Source organism: Gadus macrocephalus, chromosome 20, assembly GCF_031168955.1.
Source record: "Gadus macrocephalus chromosome 20, ASM3116895v1".
NCBI classification, from domain to species: Eukaryota; Metazoa; Chordata; class Actinopteri; order Gadiformes; family Gadidae; genus Gadus; species Gadus macrocephalus.
This window is the reverse complement of record NC_082401.1, coordinates 2,592,892-2,614,649: the sequence shown is the minus strand read 5'-3', so window position 1 is coordinate 2,614,649 and position 21,758 is coordinate 2,592,892. Positions and strand designations below refer to the sequence as shown.

General features: G+C 43.4%; 2 protein-coding genes across 9 annotated transcripts in view; one reads left to right on the top strand and one right to left on the bottom strand.

Moving 5' to 3' along the window:
* The window catches only part of itga4 (integrin alpha 4), a 135,275-nt gene extending 114,222 nt beyond the window's left edge, over positions 1-21,053 (top strand). The window contains exons 23-29 of the mRNA XM_060040504.1: positions 3,339-3,426; positions 3,814-3,921; positions 6,745-6,879; positions 17,506-17,631; positions 18,205-18,303; positions 18,831-18,950; positions 19,176-21,053. Of these exons, the coding sequence (XP_059896487.1) occupies positions 3,339-3,426; positions 3,814-3,921; positions 6,745-6,879; positions 17,506-17,631; positions 18,205-18,303; positions 18,831-18,950; positions 19,176-19,262 (763 nt within the window). The 3' untranslated portion in view covers positions 19,263-21,053. The remainder of the gene's footprint in view (positions 1-3,338; positions 3,427-3,813; positions 3,922-6,744; positions 6,880-17,505; positions 17,632-18,204; positions 18,304-18,830; positions 18,951-19,175) is intronic.
* A 101-nt stretch (positions 21,054-21,154) lies between these two features.
* The window catches only part of cerkl (ceramide kinase-like), a 29,614-nt gene continuing 29,010 nt past the window's right edge, over positions 21,155-21,758 (bottom strand). For 5 of the 8 annotated variants that reach the window (XM_060040515.1, XM_060040516.1, XM_060040517.1 and 2 more), the window contains one exon: positions 21,155-21,523. In XM_060040515.1, the coding sequence (XP_059896498.1) occupies positions 21,427-21,523 (97 nt within the window). In that variant the 3' untranslated portion in view covers positions 21,155-21,426. The remainder of the gene's footprint in view (positions 21,524-21,758) is intronic. The other 3 variants (XM_060040519.1, XM_060040513.1, XM_060040518.1) reach the window with 1 other exon arrangement.

Sequence of the window (21,758 nt, the reverse complement as noted above, 5' to 3'; positions counted from 1 at the left end):
AGGCCCCGTTTACACGAAGGGAAAACGCAGATATTTCCACGCGGTTTGGCCTCTCGTCTACACGAAAACGCAGTTTTTGTCACAGAAAACGATCATTTCTAAAAACTCTGGCCAAAGTGGAGATTTCTGAAAACGCCGGTTATGTGTTGTCGTGTCTTACGGGGGGAAACGGGGTTTTAGGTTCTGAAGCGTCACATTATGCGCCAGGAAATGCTTAACGACATATGAGCGCCCTATGTTCACAGTTTTTTTGTTACAGGAAGACGCTCGTGTTATTCGTTGTTGTTGATTCTGCAGATTCTGATTGGCTTGCATGGCTTTAATTGCGCTCAACGGCGTATTTATGCGTTTTGATGTAAACCACAACTTTTTTGAAAACTATGTTGTGTGCACAATGTTATTTTTTAAAACGGAGGGGGGGAAATATTAGTTTCTATAAATACCCTGCTACGTATAAACGTGGCCAAAGTCTGAAGAAAAAAAATATGTTCCTGGGGGCGGGACCATTTAGCTCTAAACCTATTGGTTGCTCTCAGCTGACGTACATTCCAATCACATTCTTTTCATCGGCAGAGCACTGTCAATCACGCACAGCCCGGTGAACGGCACATGTGATTGGAATGTACGTCAGCCGAGAGCAACCAATAGGTTTAGAGCTAAATGGTCCCGCCCCCAGGAACGTTTTTTTTTTTCTTCAGACTTTGACTGTCAGGAGTTTCAAAACGAATGTGCGACAGAACACTGCCAATATTCACGTGACTCAAAGCTTGCGCCTGTGTGGTCAAATCTCTGAAAAGTCAGTGCTGAAAAGTCAGTTCTGAAAAAATACATTGCAATGGCATAAACGTACACCTTTACAAGTTTTAAAAAAATAAATATTCAACTTTTCAAAACTTATTTCTCAATGTATGAACAACTGTTTGCAGAATCCCATTTACAAGGTTTCAAAACCGGGAAACAATGAAATACACTGTTAGAACAGTGCCAGATTTGAAACTCTGAAAATGCGCTGGTGAAATTGTTTGAACTTTGAAAACATGTTTGTGAAAAAAATAATACTTTGAAAATGTGTTGGTGAAAATGATGAAGAAGATAAAATAGAACACAAAATCATGTTTACAGATGTTTGAATTTTTGTTTGAATTTTTTTCAGATTATAATCTCTTTTTTCAGTGTTGTAAAACCTTTTTTACAAGGTGTTGAGTTTTCAAACCCAGATTTACAAGCCTTTGAAACTTTTTTTTTCAGGTTTGAATTATGGCAGGAAACTGGCTCCATAGATTGGCTGTAAGTGTCTGGCCGCTGAAACCTGTCATAGTAATAAAGTTCAGCCATCTTAACAGTGGCGGCTGGTGGAATTTATTTGAGGGGGGGCTGAACGTTTGCATTCCAAACCCAAAAAGGGGGGTCTGGGGCATCCTCCCCCACAAGATTTTTTTGTGATTTTCACAAACAAACGAAGCATTCTGGTGCATTCTGACAAAATAGTAAAGGCAAAAAAAGAACATTAACTTACAAAGACGAATGGGGCCAGGGAACTAAGTTTTAAGTACATTTTTTGCCTTGTAGAAATCAGCAACATTAAGAGTGCAGATACATCAACAATAACTTTGAATTACGCACAAGGTAACATTCTCTCTCTCTCTCTCTCTCTCTCTCTGTGTGAGTGAGAGAGAGAGAGATAGAGATAATGGGTGAGTGTGTTACGGCCAAGCCATTGTGTTGGTAAACGTCACTCATAAATATATCTACAGTCTGCATTAGTATGCATTTAGACAAATACAATGAAATATGAATTCCACAAAATTCATGTAAATGTGCAAACTTTTGTGTGTGGTTGTTGAAGACACACTTCAGGCATGATGCCAACATAGGTTTGCAGAGGACTACATACAGTACAATATGCACACTGAAGGCCAGATGCCACCAAAGGTTTGCAGAGGACTATATACAATATGAACACTAAAGGCCTGAAGCAACCATAGGTTTGCCGAGAACTATATACAGTATGTACACTGAATACGTTTACAGAGGACTATATGCAATATGCACACTGAAGGCCTGATGCCACCATGTTTGCAGAGAACTATATACAGTATGTACACTGAATAGGTTTGCAGAGGACTATATACAATATGCACAATGAAGGCCTGGTCCCACCATAGGTTTGCAGAGAACTATATACAGTACGGGGTGGGGGGAGGTTGTGAGGGTCTGCAACCAGTGTCCATCTCAAGGGAAATACATATAGGCTAATTGAATAAATAGAAGTTGCTTACCTCTAGCATGGCTAGCTTCACACGGTTGTTCATATGCACGCTTGCTCGCTTGTGTTTTTTTTATCCGTTCTGACAGAATGTGTCATTCCTCTTACGTCAGGTCTGTGTCCACGAACTATCACACGCACTTGTTTTAAAAAGTATACAAGGAAAGCAAAAAATTGCATTGGCATACCCACAGCTAGTTAGCCAAGCCTGAACCAAACTCTGGAAAAACTTCTCTTGTAGTCTCTATCCTTTTCTCTTGCTTGTTGGGTTACGTTCACTTCTGGCTTTTCTGCTCCGAGTTCTTTTGCTTGCAATTTTTCTGCAAATGTTCTTCTTTCGAAGGGTTTCATAAGCAAAGACTTAACTGAATTTGGGGCTAGCTGAACTCACAGGGAAACAGTGGAAGCAGTACTCAAAGTCGCCATCTTGCTGATCTCTGAGGTAATGGCAAATGCGTGGTTACGCACAGTGGACGGTGCACTGCGCTTGGGGCTATATCTTGAGCGCCCCAAAGCCATACAATTCGACGACGCTGATTGGCGAAATTATGTACTTTTCTCCCTAGCAATGGGGGAACCATTGGCTAATAATTCAGGCATGTGGGGCTGAGCGAAAAGCGCCCCACGGAAGACATCTGCTTCACCAAAATGAACGTTGAACATGTCAGTGAATGAAGATTTAATTATGGGGGATTCTAAAGATATTCTAAATTAAATGCATTATTCGAATGCAATTAAAATAGATTAATTCTCAAAATGATATATATATAAATATATTTAAAAAAGAAAAGATGGCCGGTCAGCGGGAGGGCGGCGCCCCAGCGCCCTCTATGGGCGAGCCGCCACTGCGTCTTAACTTTTTTGGGTCGCTCTGGTCGCTCACCTTTTGCCGCTGGTAGTGTTTGACGCTTGTGTCGCTTTGGTCGCTCTTGCCCATAGAAAGTGAATGACTTCCGGTGATTTGGTAGCTCAATTCGCTATTGCTGTGAACGCACAGTAACGGTCTCTCTCTCTCTCCAACGTTCTGTCTCTCTAGCTGTCTGTCTCTAACGGTCGCTCTATCTCTCTCTAGTTTTGTATCGCCCACATCCTTTGTGTTTGGGAACCGGGAGACCTCACAAGTCAAGTGTTTTTCTGAATCCTTCAACTACACGTACAAGGTAGTAATATGAATACAATAACATTACACATCAATAAGAAAATAATATAATACATTGACATTGCATGTTGATAAGATAATAATATTCATACATTAACATGATACAATAACATAACTTGCATCTATAAGAAAATATTATTAACACAATAACATTACATGTCATTAAGGTAATATAATTAATACATTAACATTACCTTATTATAAGATAATATAATGAATACAATAACATTACCTTATTATAAGATAATATCATGTAACTGTACACATACGAACAATGTGTGTGTGTGTGTGTGTGTGTGTGTGTGTGTGTGTGTGTGTGTGTGTGTGTGTGTGTGTGTGTGTGTGTGTGTGTGTGTGTGTGTGTGTGTGTGTGTGTGGGGTTGTGTAGGTGTTGAATGTGGGTCCCAGTAGGTCAGTAGGGACGGTGGTGGAGGTGGATCTTCCTAAAACTGTCTCACCTCATCGCTACAGACTGCTACAGCTGGTAGACTGGCAGGTTGGTTATGATCTACAATATTACCATGATTAATTATAGGATTAATAGGATTATAGTCTATATCGTCTATATTTTCATTATTAGGGATCCGTGCGGCGGAGCTGCTTGGTCCCCTATTGTTTCTGTAACATTCTTTCTTTTCCCTCAAATTCTGTAAAAGTCATACTGCAGCCTATACCGTGAGTCAAAAACTCTTGAAATGTTCAGGTATGGTTACCAATAACCCCCACTACCCATAAACCCAAATTGGGTATTGCACTCAAAGGTGGCGCCATTGTAAAAAATCACGAATTAGGCTTATTTCTCAGACCAGATTGACCTGGACTCAACATATGAATCTCTAGAATCAGATGCATCATTATACCCCCTGGTCTTATGCCCTACAAATGTTTATGTTCCCACAATTTCGTAGAAATCCAAACATGATGAAAAGAGGTAGGGATGGGAATCGAGAACCGGTTCCGAGTAAACCGATTCCTTGGAATCATTATCAAGCCTGCTTAACGATTCCGCTTATCGGTTCCGGTCAAGGCAAATGCGTCATGAGTTAGTTTGTTAGTTGTGTTGTTATCTTTACAGAAGACTTATTTATTTTGTTTATGTCAGTTGAATTTTGTTACAAGTTGAATGCAAATGAGCACTGTTAGTATTCCAAAAGGCACAAGCTCTTACTTGACTGTTTTCAGTCTGTGTTTTTAGTTTTATGGCACATAATGATGGAATTTGGGCTTAAAATTTTTATTTTTTTGTCTAGACCAATTGATGTGAAAATGTACAATTTCCTAATACTGGACGCACTTCTGATCAGATATTAAAGAGATTTAATACAAACAAACACATTTGTACTTATTTTCGCACCCAATGAGAATCGATAAGATAATCTATAAGGATTCGGATCGATAAGCAGAATCGGAATCGGAATCATGAAATTCTTATCAATTCCCATCCCTATTCACAGGCTACAAAAATGATCAAAAATTCATCAAAATCGCCACATAAAATCTTTAGACCAAGCCTCACAAAAGTTATCAAACAGTTGTTTTATTTAGTTCCATTTAAGAAATATTGGCAAATAAATTCGGAGCAGTTACCCTATTTTTCTTATTTTGTTGACCATTTTGTTAAAAAGAAAATACGACTATCATTAGGTGGATAACAATACCCCCCACTACCAATAAACCATTAACAGTGCATATTTTCAGATCTGTACCCTTTTAAGAAAGCCCATAATTGCCTTGTGAAATGTGTGCTTGGAGTTTTCTTCATGTTCATGCAGCTTCATGCAGTTCAGGAATGTCAGAGGCTCAACGGGATAATGCCTTGTACTGCTGATCCTTAGGTTGAGAGTTCAAATCCCGATTAGAGCATTTTGAACAAGCTGAATATGACATTCTGTCATTGCCACTCATTTAAGGGGCACAACATTGAACAGCACCTGAAATTCATCAGGCAATCAACATTCCGGCTCATTAGTTTCCAAGAATCTGACTGGCAAGACACAGTATGGCATTAAAGGGAACTTGTTCGTTAAACATTTTTCCTCAATAATTGACTCTTTAATATTTGTATTTCTTCCGTTAGTGTTCTTGACTACAAATGTTTAATTTCTCCAGAATTTCAAAGATTTTTCAGGTATTTGCTTTTAAGAAAGCCCTTAATTCACTTCAGAAATGTGTGCTTGGAGTTTTCTTGATGTTGTGTGCTTTTCAATAGAAATTTTAACCATGTGATGAAGCTACAGTTCAGGTTTGTCAGTGGCTCAATGTGATAATGCCTTGTACTGGTGATCCTTAGTTTGAGAGTTTGAATCCCGATTAGAGCATTATGAACAAGCTGAACATGACATTTGGCCATTGCTCTGCAGCCCACTCACCTGAAAGCCGAGACACAGCATGGCATTAGGGGGAACATTCTCATCAACATCTTTCCTTCATAATTATATGTCATATTTATATATCTTCCATATATATCTTCAATTAGTGTGTTCTTGACTGTTCATTTTGCTCGGACACGGCTTGCGGTTACATTTCATATTGGGATTAATGTTATGTGTCTGTGTCTGTGTGTCTTTCTGTTGTATGGGTCTGTGTATTGTTTTGTGTTTCTGTGTGTTGTTGTGTCTTTCTGTGTGTGTGTGCCTGTGTGTTTCTGTCTGAGTGTCTGTCTGTCCCTCTGTGTTTGTGTGTGTGTCTGTCTCTCTGTGTGTGTCTGTCTGTCTCACTTTCTGTCTGTCTGTGTATGTGTGTGTGTGTGTGTGTGTGTGTCTGCAGACGCTTTTATCCAAAGCGAATTACATAAGTAAGTTTGTCAGAAGAAGAGGAACAATATATCGCAGTCGGTACATTAAGGATGTCCATAGAACCAAGTGTCAAGCATTTACAATCGCTAGGTTAACCCATTTCCCTTATACAACAAAGATAGATAGGATAAAATGCTATGCTAAGTACTATTTTTAGGTGCAAGGACGTAAAACAAATTATAAGTGTGTAGTATCCTGACAGGCTGGTCAGGGGTTCATGAGGATGTTGGGTTACCTCCCCTGCACATTTCCTGTTTCCTTGAAAGTCTCTTAAGGGGTTCTTCTGATCTCACACTAACATCTTAGTGTGAGGGCCACACCCCCACCCTTATTAACATTAGCTCACTGATACACGGCTGGCCGCTCAGACCTTTGAAGCTTCCTCTGACCATCAAGGCACCAAACATCAGAATTGTCTCAACAAGTCTCTGAACAGGTCCAGCTGGGAGGGGAACTGGTAGGGGAACTGGTGGGAGGTCGTATTAGATATTTCTGAAGTTCTGTAATCCTATATCCTGACTCAGGTGTCTCAGGGCTGGTGTGGTCGTGGAGAGGAGGCATTAGGAGGGTCTTCAGCGCTGGAGGACTGTGATGTCCCTCAGCTCTCCTTCATCAGACACCTCTTCCTCTTCTTCTCATCCTTTTCCTCCCGGACAATGGTACACACACACACACACACCCGCACGCACATACACACACACACTCACTCATGCACACACACACACACACACACACACACACACACACACACACACACACACACACACACACACACACACAGAGTCATATCATCCAGACACACAGTCACACAACACCCAGACACACAGTCACACAACAGCCAGACTCACAGTCACACAACACCAAGACACAGTCACACAACACACACACACATACATTATGTTATATGTTATAACTATGTTATAAGTGTTGTGACGTTATAACTGAAGTAATGTTATAATTGAGGTGGTGTTATAACTGAGGTGTGGTGATGTTATAAGTTAAAACATCACTTCAGTTATAAATTATAACTGAAGTGATGTTATAATAACCGGAGTGATGTTATAAATGAAGTGCTGTTATAACAAGAGTGTGGTGATTGGTTCTTCCGGTGGCGCGCGAAACTGCATGACAGCTTAGAAACAGAGCTCCGGTACCAGCCTTTAAATTCCCCCTAATTGAAGCGTTTTTGTTCATTCAAATTGATACACACTGAATAACAATGGATGGGGATAAAAGCAAGAAAGGCGGATATGGGTTTCGGTACAACACCGATCGGCAAATCGACAAAGGAGATGCGGCTAGCGAAACTTCAGCAGGTCAAGATGGCGACCCCGGAGAAGGTGATACTTTGGACCTAATCCGTGTAGCCGTGAGCGAAGTTATGACCGCGGGGATGGCAGCGTTCCGAGCCGAATTGAAAAAAGACCTCTCCTACTTTCATGCCAGTTTTCGGGAGGACAATAAAAAACAAATGGAGGAATTTTCAACAGAAATGGACCGGAAAATGCAAGATACGGCGGGTCAGATTGAGGGCGCGGTGAAACGCATTGATGAGATGGAGGAAAGCATGGCCGATATGGAAAGATGGAACATTGGATTGAAGGACGCCCTCAACCAACTGCTTTGTGATCAACGAGCTCTGCGGGATAAAGTGTCTGATTTGGAGGGTCGCTCCAGGCGCAACAACGTTAGGATATATGGCGTCCCGGAGGACGCCGAGGGTACATCCGCTGTAACCTTTGTTGAAAACCTGATTAAGACTGAACTCGGAGACAGTCTGCCCTTGGATAGGGGCCGTGACCTGGGTGCCAGAGCGCGCTCATCGCGCTCTGGCACCAAAACCTCCTGCAAGTGCCCCTCCACGCTCGATAGTGGTTCGGTTCCTCCGGTTTTCAGTGAAGGAGAAGGTTCTCAATGCAGCTTGGAAAAAGGAACTGTGTGTCCAAAACAAACGAGTGTTTTTTGACCATGATTATGCGACAGATGTGCAAAACAAGCGGAAGGAATATACACCCGTGAAGAAGGCGTTGAAGGAGCGGGGAATACGCTTTCAGACACCATTAACCAGGATGCACGTCTCCCTTGCAACGGGCATCGTCATGTACAACACTGCGACTCATGCTGCGGAGGATCTGCGCAAGCGGGGATTTACCGTGGGTGAAGTTACTCGCGGGACCAAGGGTGCAGGTGTTACGGAGGAAACACTGGCCCAGCTCCTCCCGTGGGAAACAACAGAGACCCGCTGCGGCAGAGACAAGGACCGATACCAGAGGCAGATCCGGGAAAAACTAAGGGAGTACCGCAGGACGGAATCGGGACCAGCAGAGGAGGAAGGGTGAATGGTTAAAATCCCAATTTTTTTTCATTATCAGATCGGACGGTGAGACAAGTCACTCTCTCTCATATTTTTTATTTGCAGAGTCCTGCTCTCTTTTTTTTGGTTTTTATTAAATAAATAAATACTCTCGAAGAGGATGAAGGCCACCCTCTATAAGGATTAATAACGTTAAAACCCCTGTCCGATACTTTCTTTTGACTTAACAAATACACTGTACTATAAGGCTGATACCTACGGTGCGCACAGACAGCCACGAGAGCCACGAGACTTTCTTCCTTCTTTTTTTTCTTTGCTACAGAGGGGCCCCACTTTGTGGCCTGCTCCCCTCACTGTCGAGGCGACATGTCACCTTGCTTGTTGGAAGCTCAGTTTGATGTTCTGTTTTATAGTTCTAGTTCTCTTGTTCCACTTTATTTTATAGTTCTGGTTCTCTTGTTCTGTGTTTTGAGGTCTGGGATATTTTAAGTACAATTGCTCATGAATATACATAATGCAGTACCAACACTATAACATACTGTCACTGAATGTCAATGGGCTGAATAATCCGATCAAAAGAAGCAAAATGATAACTAAATTGAAAAAGGAGAAGGTAAACATAGCATTTTGGCAAGAAACTCACCTTTCTGGCCCTGAACATGAAAAACTAAAAAAAATGGGCTTTAGGAATTATTTTTACTCATCATTTAAAAATGGAAAACGGAGGGGAGTTGCCGTACTAATTTCAAATTTGACTAGATTCAAACGTATATCCCAAATAAGTGATAAAGATGGTAGATTCATTCTCATTAAAGGAAAAATAGATCAAAAAGAAGTGACTCTCTTTAATGTATATGCCCCCCCCTGGGAGTGATAAATCATTTTTCGGAAAGGTGTTTGATTTGATAGCCTCTGAAACATATGGCACTCTAATATGTGCCGGAGACTTTAACATGCTACTTAAACCCCTAATAGATACAACGAATAGATTGAGGAAAAATAACGCTACTGAGAAATATATATATAAAGTACTAGAAGACCTTGGACTGAATGATGTATGGCGGTTTGTGCATGGATCAGTCCCAGGCTACACTTTTTATTCTGCGCGACACTCGGTTCACTCTAGAATCGACTATTGCTTTATGTATGGTGGGGATTTACATAGAGTAAGGGATTGTAGAATGGGCCCGAGAGACCTCTCGGACCACTCTGGAATTTATCTGACGTTACATTTAGACAGTAGACAGCGCTAAACACTGTGGCGACTCAATACCGGTACGTTGAATGACCCTGCTTTTAGGAATTCAATAGTGTCTGATTTAAACTCATATTTACAGGATAATGACACCGGAGATGTGAGTCCTAGTATTTTATGGGATGCAGCTAAAGCCGTTCTCAGGGGGAAAATCATAGCCAGGACATCAATGTTGAAAAAGATGAAAGCAAGAAAATTATCAAAACTGCAGGAAGAATTAATAGATTTAGAGCGAACGCAAATTGTCAATAAAGAGGCCAGTATCATTAATAAAATCAGAAATGTAAAGCAGGAAATAGATCAAATATTAAGCGAGGAAGTTGAAAAAAATATTAGATTCATGAAGCAAAGATACTACGAGTCAGGCCCTAAAGCAACAAAGCTGTTAGCTTGGAGGCTTAGAAAGGAACAAGCGGAAAATACCATCCACAAGATTAGAGACCCTGTGACAAAAAAGATTACTACCGATGGTATACAAATGGCATTTGAAAATGATTATACATCTTTATATGTTGCCTAGTAACGGGGACGCTGGCGAGTCTAACGCCGCTCTGTATAGCTTGTTTTTATTCAGTATTTTTAATATTTCTCACGAATGCATTGAACATTTTGTTGTTTTTTTTGGTCTTTAGTAGTTTAGCTAAGTTTACTAGTTATATATAGTCACTTTTCGCTATTGTAAGTACGCCAGTTTTCTTTATTTTTACGTTATTTATATGTGGAGTCGTACAGTTGCTTGACAGTTGGTGGACGCTGTTGCCTTTTGAACGCTGCTGCTCACCGGTTGCCGCTTCTCGCTCTGAACATCATTCTGAACATTATTTTTTCGCGATTTTCTTTTTCTTTATCTTACTAGTCTTTTAATTTTTTATTAGTTTTCTTTTGCTTACTTTCAACCCCTACTGTCTGAAACCCTTCTGGACCTCGGATCGGACTACAATTCTCCCTTTCTACCCCTGGAAACTGGACGCTAGCTAACCAGCTGGTGACCAGCTGGATGCTACCTGTCCGTGCCACTGCTGTCAGCTGTCCGGGACCTGCCTGCAGCGCTGGGCCATTGATTAGCTGGCTGCCGGCTGTTTGACAGTTGGTGGATGACACACCAACTGTGACACACCGGTCCGCTGCCACCCTGCCAGCTCTCCTGGACGCTTACCTGCGTCCGCGGATTGCTGTCAATCGCGGGGGACGCCACCTCCCTCCTACACCGCTACCCGACAGTGTTCACCTGCTGGCCGGCTAGACTGCTGCTAACCCCCGGCGCCGTCCAAATGGCTTCCCCGTCTCCAGCTTAGCTACAACCGGCAAGCTCCTCTGCCTCCGCTGTGCTGGCTCTGTGGCTTCACCATAATCGCCTGGATCTACCGCTGGCTTACGCCGCTGCCGACTTCACAGCCTGTGGATTTTTAACCTGTTCCTCTGGATTGCGGTATGTTTGACTCTCACGTCACGAGCGCATCTCTGCCGCTCCGTTACTCGGTAACGGAGATGTTACGTCTCCGGATCTTCTCAAGGACCCCCCCACCTCAGCTTGCATCCCACCATGACATTCTCAAACGACCAAAATACATCCACGAGGCTCTGGACGGAATTTTCAGTACACTCACAACAGCAACAAAAACATCCGCTCCTTCTGGACCACTGGGCCCCGCCCCCCTCCACCAGATCCCTCAGTAATAAGGCCCTTTTGATAAATGACTTTATTGTTGACCAGAGCCTAGACATTCTCTGCCTCACTGAGACCTGGCAACAACCAAATGACTTCTCCCATCTAAATGAAGCTGTCCCACCAGGTTTTTATTTTATTAGTAAACCCCGGGTTAATTGGAGGGGGGGTGGCCTCGCTCTCCTCCACCATGATAAAATCAAAGTCACCACTGTCACAGTCCCCCATCACTCCTCCTTTGAATATGTAGCTGTAAAACTCACAGGCCCCAAACCCACTATCATTGTCACCATTTACAGACCACCAAAACCCTCTGCTGTTTTCCTCAATGAATTCTCATCACTTCTTACATCTGTATGTGCAATGTCCCCCACTGTTATCCTCCTTGGTGATTTCAACATCCACATTGACAACCCATCCTGTACTTTTGCTAATGACTTCACATCACTTCTGGACTGTCTTGGCATCACACAAAATGTCACCCTCCCAACCCATAACAAAGGTCACATTCTGGATTTAATCTGCTGCACTGACATCACTCCCACTAATCTTGATGTCATTGATTTCCCCATCTCCGACCACAAAGCTGTACTTTTTGACATTCATACCCAACTACACAAAACCAAGGAACAACGGACCATCTCCTTCAGAAACATCAAACATATCAACACCACAGAACCTGATCAGCTCCTACCCCAACCCTCCCCCAGCTTCCTCCCTGACTGACCTGGTGACTCACTACAATAACTGCCTCTCCTCTTCCCTCACCACCCTGGCCCCCCTGAAAACCCGCTCAGTCTCATTCACCCACACTGCTCCCTGGTTCACTCCTCATCTGCGCCAGCTCAAAGCTACTGGTCGTCGACTGGAGCGACTACAATAAGACTCAACTCACTGTGCACCAACAAATGTATTCGGACCACCTCCATCACTACAAGAATGCCCTCACCACTGCCAAAACCTCATACTACTCCAACCTCTTCAACAATGGTACAGGCAACAGCAGAGTCCTCTTCTCAACAGTCAGCCACTTACTTCAGCCTCCTAAAACCCTCCCTCCAGACATTTCCAACACCCAATGCACTGCGTTCCTGGACTTCTTCAGCTCTAAAATCAACACCATTCACCAACAACTGGCCTCATCTCGCACCCCCTCTGATGATCCACCCTGGATGATCACCTCTGGCCAACCTCTCATCAGCTCCCTCTCTGACTTCACCCCAGTAACAGAACAGACCGTTTCAGAACTCATCCGCAAAGCCAAAACCACCACCTGTCAGCTCGATCCTCTTCCCACCTCCCTTGTCAAAGCATGTCTACCGTCCATCTCCCCCATGATCACCAACATAATTAACTCCTCCCTCACTACTGGTACCGTACCCCCCACTCTCAAGCTGGCTGCCATCACTCCCATCCTGAAAAAACCTGGTGCTGACCCAACTGACCTTGACCATTACCGGCCCATCTCCAATCTCCCTTTCATCACCAAAACACTTGAAAGGGTGGTTGCCGCACAACTACAGTCCCACCTTGACACAAACAATCTCAACGAACCGTTCCAATCTGGCTTCCGTCCAAAACACAGCACTGAAACAGCCCTAGTCAAAATCACTAACGACCTCCTCCGTGCAGCCGACTCTGGATTACTCACCATTCTCATCCTCCTCGATCTCAGGGCAGCATTCGACACCATCTCCCACCCTCTGCTCCTGGACCGCCTGACTGGCATTGGGATCACTGGTGCTGCACTCTCCTGGTTTACATCCTACCTCACCGGCCGTCAACAATTTGTTCAACTAAGCAACCACAAGTCTGGGTGTTCAGGTGTCTCACTGGGAGTCCCCCAGGGGTCAGTCTTGGGTCCACTCCTGTTCACCACTTACCTCCTCCCGCTGGGCACACTCCTCCGTCACCATGGGGTCCATTTTCACTGCTACGCTGACGACACACAGGTCTACATCTCCACCAAACCAACCGCTGCCATCCCCCCCACCTCCCTCATCACGTGCCTGGAAGAGATCCGGAGCTGGTTGAGCAGGAACTTCCTGAAACTCAATGGAAACAAGACCGAGGCCCTGCTCATCGGCTCCAAATCCACCCTCACCAAATCACAACACACCCCAGCTCCACTCATAATCATCGATGGATTCCCAGTACCCTTCTCCTCCAAAGTCAAGAGCCTCGGCGTCATCCTGGACAACACCCTCTCATTCTCACCCCATATTCACAACATCACCCGGACTGCATTCTTCCACCTCCGCAACATCGCCAGACTCCGCCCATCACTGACCCAATCCAGCACTGAAATCCTAGTTCACTCATTTGTCACATCACGCATAGACTACTGCAACGCCCTACTCACCGGACTCCCCACCAAACTCATCAACAGACTGCAGATCATTCAGAACTCAGCCGCCCGGATCATCACCCGCACCAAATCATCTGACCACATCACCCCTGTCCTCATCCAACTTCACTGGCTCCCAGTACACTACCGCATCCAATACAAAACCCTACTCCTCACCTACAAAGCTCTCCACAACCTAGCCCCCAGTTACCTCTGCGACCTCCTCCAAGAATACACACCCTCCCGCTCCCTCCGCTCAACCTCTGTCATTCAGCTGTTCAGCACCCAGGCTCTGGAACTACCTCCCCCCACACATAAAACAGTCAGACACCATTACAACCTTCAAGTCACAACTCAAAACTCACCTGTTCAAACTCGCACACAACGTCTAACTGATCACTGTCTTGATTGTTTGTTTGTTTTGTCTTGTTTTTGTTTTATTTATTTATTTATTTATTATTATTATTTTTCCACAATGTTTGCACAATTACGATTTATGATAACTTTATGCACTGTAAGGTGACCTTGGGTGTCTTGAAAGGCGCCCTTTAAATTAAATGTATTATTATTATTTAATTATTATATTCTCAAAAAGAACACAGTCATGAAACGACTATACTCACATTTTTAAACTCCTTAGACCTTCCTGTACTTGGTAAAGAAATTAATGGTAAACTTGACTCCCCAATAACAGTAGAAGAAATAGAAAAGGTTATTACAAGTCTTAATGCTAACAAATCACCCGATACCAATGGTTTCCCCCCAGAATGGTACAAATCCATGAAAGAATATCTGCTCCCTTTGCTTGTAACTTGTTTTAATTATGTCTTAAAAGAAGGCTCTCTTCCCCCTTCTTGGAACGAGGCCTTTCTATCAGTCATCCCTAAGGATGGAAAGGACAAGATGGAGTGTAGTAGTTTCAGACCTATTAGTGTTTTAAACACAGACTATAAACTTTACGCAACCATCCTAACCTAAAGGATGGAAAGGGCAATGCCACTATTAATAGATGATGACCAAACAGGCTTTGTAAAAAATAGACAAACTCAGGACAATATAAGGAGAGCATTGCATATCATTCAGCAGGTTAGGCAGGAAAATATTAGCTCTATGGTCCTCAGTTTGGATGCTGAAAAAGCTTTCGATTCGGTTGGGAGGGAATTCCTCTATTTAGCGATGTACAGATTTGGCTTTAGCAAAGATTTCATACGCTGTATTCAAGCTCTTTATTCCTCTCCTACCGCAAGAGTAAAAGTCAACGGGAGTCTTTCCAACTCTATAATTTTGCAACGTGGCTGCAGGCAAGGCTGCCCAGCCAGCCCTAGTCTATTTAATTTGTTTATTGAACCTCTAGCTCAAGCAATTCGGCAGGAGGTCGGATTTAAAGGCATATCTGTGGGAAGTGAGGCGTACAAAATAGGACTTTACGCAGACGACGTATTGGTCACGATCCTGGACCCGGGCTCTGGCTTACCTATACTAATGAGAATGTTAGAAACATATGGGACACATTCAGGTTATGTTCTTAATGTACACAAAACCCAGGTCTTGAGATTTAATTATAGTCCCACGCAAGACTTTATCACAAGGTATAATTTTAATTGGAATTCAACTCACATAAATTACCTTGGAGTACGTCTACCTAAGGATCTCTCACAGCTATTTGTTATTAATTATAATTCAGTTAATCATAATATAGATGATGACCTCACTAGATGGGCCCTCCTTCCTCTCGACTTTGGCAGTAGAATTAGATCCGTTAAAATGAATATTCTTCCCAGATTATTATATCTTTTTTTATCACTTCCAGTAGAAATCCCCCAGAACCAATTTAGAGAATGGGATAAGCATATTTCTCGATTTATTTGGAATAAAAAGAAACCAAGGGTAAAATTCTCTACCCTCCAGCTGCCGGAGGAAAGGGGGGGCATGGCCCTCCCTTCCTTAAGAAAATATTATTTGTCGGCTCAGTTGAGGCCTTTGGTGTATTGGTGTAACCCATCCTACGTTGCCAAATGGAAAACCATGGAGTTATCTATATCAGATTCACCAATACAATCACTGCTTGGCTTTGTTGACAAGGAGAACAAAATTATACAAGTAGAGGATCAGTGGGTTAATCTATCACTAAAGATATGGACGGAAGTCCTAAAATATTTTCAACTCTAAAGAGACATTAAACTGCTAAGATGGCCAGCCTACGACCCTGACTTCATACCAGCACTGCAGGATCATAGGTATAGACAGTGGGTTTATTATGGTATTACTGCTATTTGTAAGACCGCTGAAAAGGGCGAGTTTAAAAGCTTTAACAACCTATGTCAAACATACGGGCTGGGCAGACAAGACTTTTACAGATACTTGCAGCTTCGTGACTATTTTTGTAAAAAGATAAGAGGTGCTAATTTATGAGAAATACCAACTATTGTTCAAATATTTATTGATGCATATAATTCTGGAAACATCAAAGGTCTGATAAGCAAGTTGTATTGCGGAATCATATCTCTGAACAAGGACTCAACAGACTATGTGAAGGAACGATGGGAAAAAGAACTGAACATTGTAGTAACTGAAGACATATGGCTGAATGCCTGGACAACACAGTTTTCCTCCACCAACTCCCGGACCTGGAGGGACTTCTGTTGGAAAAACTTGATTCGTTTTTTTATCACCCCAAAACAGAAGTCTAAACAAACTGGTACCCAGCTAGGCTGCTGGAGGGACTGTGGGGACACTCTCGTCGATCATGCCCATGTCTTTTGGTCATGCCCACTTATTCAGCCTTTCTGGAAGGAAGTGGCATCGACTATTACAAAGACATTGGGCCTCAATATCAGTGTAACGTTCTTATCTCTCTATCTTGGTTATTTTTCTGATAAGCTAAGTAAAGATGATGCATACCTCTTAAAGATTTTGCTGGCAGCAAGTAAAAAGGCCGTCACAAAATGCTGGCTTCAGAAAAATGCTCCTACTGTTGGTCTCTTTGTTAGCATTGTTAGCAGTTGCATCTTTTGTAAAGAATGACTTACTCCATACGACTTCAAAAGGAGTTGGGTGAAAAGCGATGGGGAAAATGGTCGGTTTATTTAGCTAGTCAGACAGATTTGGCATAGACACTGCGCTGTGAGCGGGTTTTTTTTCTAAGCCTTGGAGATAGGCGAGATTGCCATGATTAAGTGATTGTCCCATGACCTCTTGTTTTGTTTTCTGTATGTGTTTGCTTTCTGTGTGTGTTTGCTGTTTGTGGATAATGGGAAAAATACTCATAAATAAAAAGTAAAAATTGTGTGATTTTATAACTTAAGTTTGGTGATGTTATAACTGAAGTTATGTTATAACTGATGTGTGGTGATGTTATAACTGGAGTGTGGTGATGCAATAGCTTAAGTGTGACGATGTTATAATCACCAACTGGACACCAGAGCTTTTGTCGCGGCAATCTTCAGTTCTTTAGTTTGTAGCCACTTTCGTGCTAACTTCATGTTAGTACTGTTTAATATCAGAAAGGTATATGGCTAGTACAGGCTGCTGTAGCAGTGTATGGTAGTAGTATTATTGTATACTGTCAAGTTACCAGCTCAGGTCAGTACCCTGAAGGCCGTAGTACATAGTGGGTATACATAGTGATATTCAATGCATTGAGTAGGTTACAAAGTACTTTGGTTGTATAGTAATGTGTGTGTGCATGTATGTTTTTGTGTAGTTCTGTAGCCATGGTGACCTGCTGTGTGAGCGCTTAGTGTGTAACCTAGGTTACCTGGAGCCGGGCAGCGAGGCCACCATCGCCCTGGAGATAGGACTGAACCCTGCAGTCCTGCATCACAGTCCGGTATGTTGACGCTACATTAAAGGACAATTCCGGTATTTTGAACATTGAGCCCCCTTTCTGGTTTGTCTAGGATGAAATAGAGTGGCTAACAACGAAATTTTGAATATTGGTCCTGTCTCTCTCACCTGCTTCACAATGGCTGGCTATTTGCATTTAAAAACACCCCTAAACGTTCGTTCTTTCAGAAATGTGAAACTCATCGAGTGGTTAGTGGTGTTCGTTGATGTTCCTAATCGAGTATCATAACGAAATACAGTTTCTTTCGTGTTTTATTTGGCATTTTGTAAATGGAACAGAAACAGTTCCATTATGTTGAATTATCCGTCATTATGTTGAATTATACAGACTGTATGTTTCAACAGACAATGTTACAACAGTAGGCTACTGTAAACCACAGACTGTATGATTCAACATACAGATCCAAACCATACTGATTGAAACATGTCTCTGTAGTGGGTGAGAAGTTGAGATTATTGAATTTTCTTGAATCCCAAGCAGGATTGAACCTGGGACTGTTTTTACGCGGAGGAACCCCCATCGTCAATGTTTCTGTACATCTATTTATATGTGCAGGATCGTCATAGTTTGATGCTGCTGGAAAGTTCGGCCATCTTGACGTCTCCTAGCAACGGAGATCAAAGCATCTTGCTGCAGCCTCGAGCCCTGGCACGGGTAACCATGGCAACCATACCTTCTACACACTACATTATTAATATACACTAGACACTAGACTAGCACTATACACTGAATATAATAGATCGTTTTATTACAGTAGTACTGTTAGTTTTACTGCAGTACAGACTGTTTTACTGCAGTACTGAGAGTTTTGATGTGTAGTGGTTGAAGTACGGAGAGCTTCAATGCATACTTTTGGTTGCAGTACAGAGGATTTATATGTGGCAGTACAGAGGATTTAGATGTGTCGTTTTGGTTGCAGTGCAGAGGTTTTATATGTGTAGTTTTTGTTGCAGTACAGACGGTTTATGTGTGTACTTTTGGTTGCAATACAGAGGGTTTATATGTGTAGTTTTGGTTGCAGTACAGAGGATTTAGAAGTGTAGTTTTTGATGCAGTACAGAGGGTTTATATGTGTCGTTCTTGATGCAGTATAGAGGGTTTATATGTTTACTTTTGGTTGCAGTAGGTTTTTGCTTAATTTCCGATGGGTTCTAACATATATTTCTGTGTGCGCCCTGCAGGTGGTGCTAGAGGCTCATTCCTCCCAGAAGCCATCAGGCAGGGTTAAACTCTTCATCATCATCATCAGTCTGGTTCTGGGCCTACTGATACTGGCTCTGCTCATCTACTGCCTGTGGAAGGTAACCATTCATAATTCTCTTTCCATAATGATATGAATACACAACAAATGATTATTCAAGTGATTCAGTCCCTCCTGTTACTGTACTGCCTGGTGAAGGTTTTATAGTATATAACCTGCTACATTATGCCCATATATATTAAAGGGGACATAACATACCACCAGGAGTGGTATATTTTATTTAGGGATGAGCAGGATGAGATTAAACTCTGATCTTGTGTTCCAGGCAGAGTTCTTTAAGCGAGAGTTCCAGAAGGACGAGGCCAAGAGAGACAGCTGGGACTATGTCTCCAAGAGCACCTCCTCCTCCTGACCCCCTTCTGACCTCATCCCCCTCCTCCTGACCTCTACCTCCTCCTCCTGACCTCGTCCTCCTGACCTCATCCTCCTCCTCCTGACCTCCTCTTCCTCCTCCTGACCCCCTCCTGACCTCCACCTCCTTCTCCTGACCTCCTCCTCCTGACCTCCTCCTGACCTCTACCTCCTGACCTCTACCTCCTCCTCCTGACCTCTACCTCCTCCTCCTGACCTCCACCTCCTCTTCCTGACCTCCACCTCCTCCTCCTGACCTCCTCCTCCTCCTGACCTCTACCTCCTCCTCCTGACCTCTACCTCCTCCTCCTGACCTCCACCTCCTCTTCCTGACCTCCACCTCCTCCTCCTGACCTCCTCCTCCTCATGACCTCTACCTCCTCCTCCTGACCTCCTCCTCCTGACCTCCACCTCCTCTTCCTGACCTCCACCTCCTGACCTCCACCTCCTGACATCAACCTCCTCCTCCTGACCTCTACCTCCTCCTCATGACCTCTACCTCCTCCTCCTGACCTCCACCTCCTCCTCCTGACCTCTACCTCCTCCTCCTGACCTCCACCTCCTCCTCCTGACCTCAATCTCCTCCTCCTGACCTCCACCTCCTCCATCTATTACTCATCTCCTCCACCACCACATCCTCACCACCTCAAGACTAGTCAACAGCGATGCAGAACAGCCTGTTTTCTGACTGAAATCCTTGATGCCATGTGAGATGTGTGCCTTGCTGACGGGGTGTGATTCTCAGATTAGTCATCTTTCATTATTATTTTATTCTGTGTTATTCTCAGATCTGTCTTTTATATTATTAGTAAATCATGTGCTTAAGGTTTTTTTTTACACCAGGGCTGCGCTGCGGTGAGTTGAGGTTTATGGCATCTAGTGGAAAATGGGATATAATATTCATAAGTAGCTTTTGGTTAGTGTAGAATCCCATGAAAATAAGACCATAGAATTTTTCAATGTTAATCAAAATCACCATCTCACTTGTAAGATATTACCTGTATTTTTACAGACAAAATAACTAAATACAATTTATAATCTTTAAGGGAGTCTTGTAGATGTAGGTGATGACAGGCCACTCACGGCTGATAGGGGACAGGTGGGGGGGGGGGGGGCTGGTTGCAAGGCGCCACATCCCCCTCCACTGCACTTTGGAATCATTTAAAAACATTGAACCATTTAAATTGCATTTAGCAAGAAAGCATTTCTTTGTTTGTATGCATCAAGGTACATTTCCTTCCGCATATTAAATTAGAACAACCAATCAAATTGAGCCGGTCTGAACGCCCTCCTCCGGTCTGAAAGGAGACAGGTCCACCACCACCAAGTGCTGAAGAGTTTAGATATATGTATATTTTTGGTTAACCAGAGAGACTTCGTCATGTTTGTATTTGTTAAAATAAATGATTAAACATGTCATTAAACAAAAGTCTGTATGTACCAACACCAGAAGGGACTTTGAGGGAGAGCCAGTACAAGGGGTCTCAGGGCCAGTGTGTTTCAGAGGCTAAAGAATGTAACGCGGCCAATGCTTATTATTTATGTTGTGGTTGAGTCTGTATGGGGGGGATAAAACGTCCCAGAGGAGCGAGGACACCAGTCTCCTGAACCTCCGTGGTGTTCTCCTGACTCCCCTCAAGTAGAGGGGGTTCACTGGTCTAGTGTTTGTTTCACCTTCTCTGGCTGTGGCTGTCCTGTGGCTGTGGTCCAGCAGCAGAGCCTCATCTCTACCGCCTGAATGTCCTTAAGTTTCATGTCACTTCTATCGTTAGAAAAAAAATAAAGTTATTGATGTTGAAATACCTTTATTGTCACATTTGTCACCTATAAATTGTAAAAAATAAATCTACAATTTGATATTCCTTTAAACGTTGTATTCCTTTAACTCTACCCTTGTGTGTGTGTGTGTGTGTGTGTGTGTGTGTGTGTGTGTGTGTGTGTGTGTGTGTGTGTGTGTGTGTGTGTGTGTGTGTGTGTGTGTGTGTGTGTGCGTGTGTGCTAGCTAGTGGTTGGGGTTAAGCATGCATTCAGTGTGTTTATGTGGCTAGCAGTTTGCCCTAAGATTGCTGCCAGCTAGCGGACCGTGCTGTTGGCTAGCGGCTGTTATCTGTTGGCTAGCGGTGTGCTAGTTCTTGGCTAGCAGCGTGCTAGCTGTCTCTGGTAGATCAAATGCAGCTGCAGGACATCACAGGAGAGTCGACCTTCTCCACGTCCTCTCCATACAGAGAGATGAGTCTGGAATGAACCCTGAACACAGAGAACCTAGAGTCAGACACCGATGGACTACTGAGGATCCACCCCACCAAGGAGGCGGACCAGGGAGGACAGACCCAGCTGGAGACCGTCCCTGCTAAAGGGGGGGATAGGGTTAGGTGGGGGTGGGGATAGCTGGAGGTAGGGTTCGGTGGGGGATGGGGTTAGGTGGAGGTAGGGTTAGGTGGGGGTTGGGGTTAGATGGAGGTAGGGTTAGGTGGGGATAGCTGGAGGTAGGGTTAGG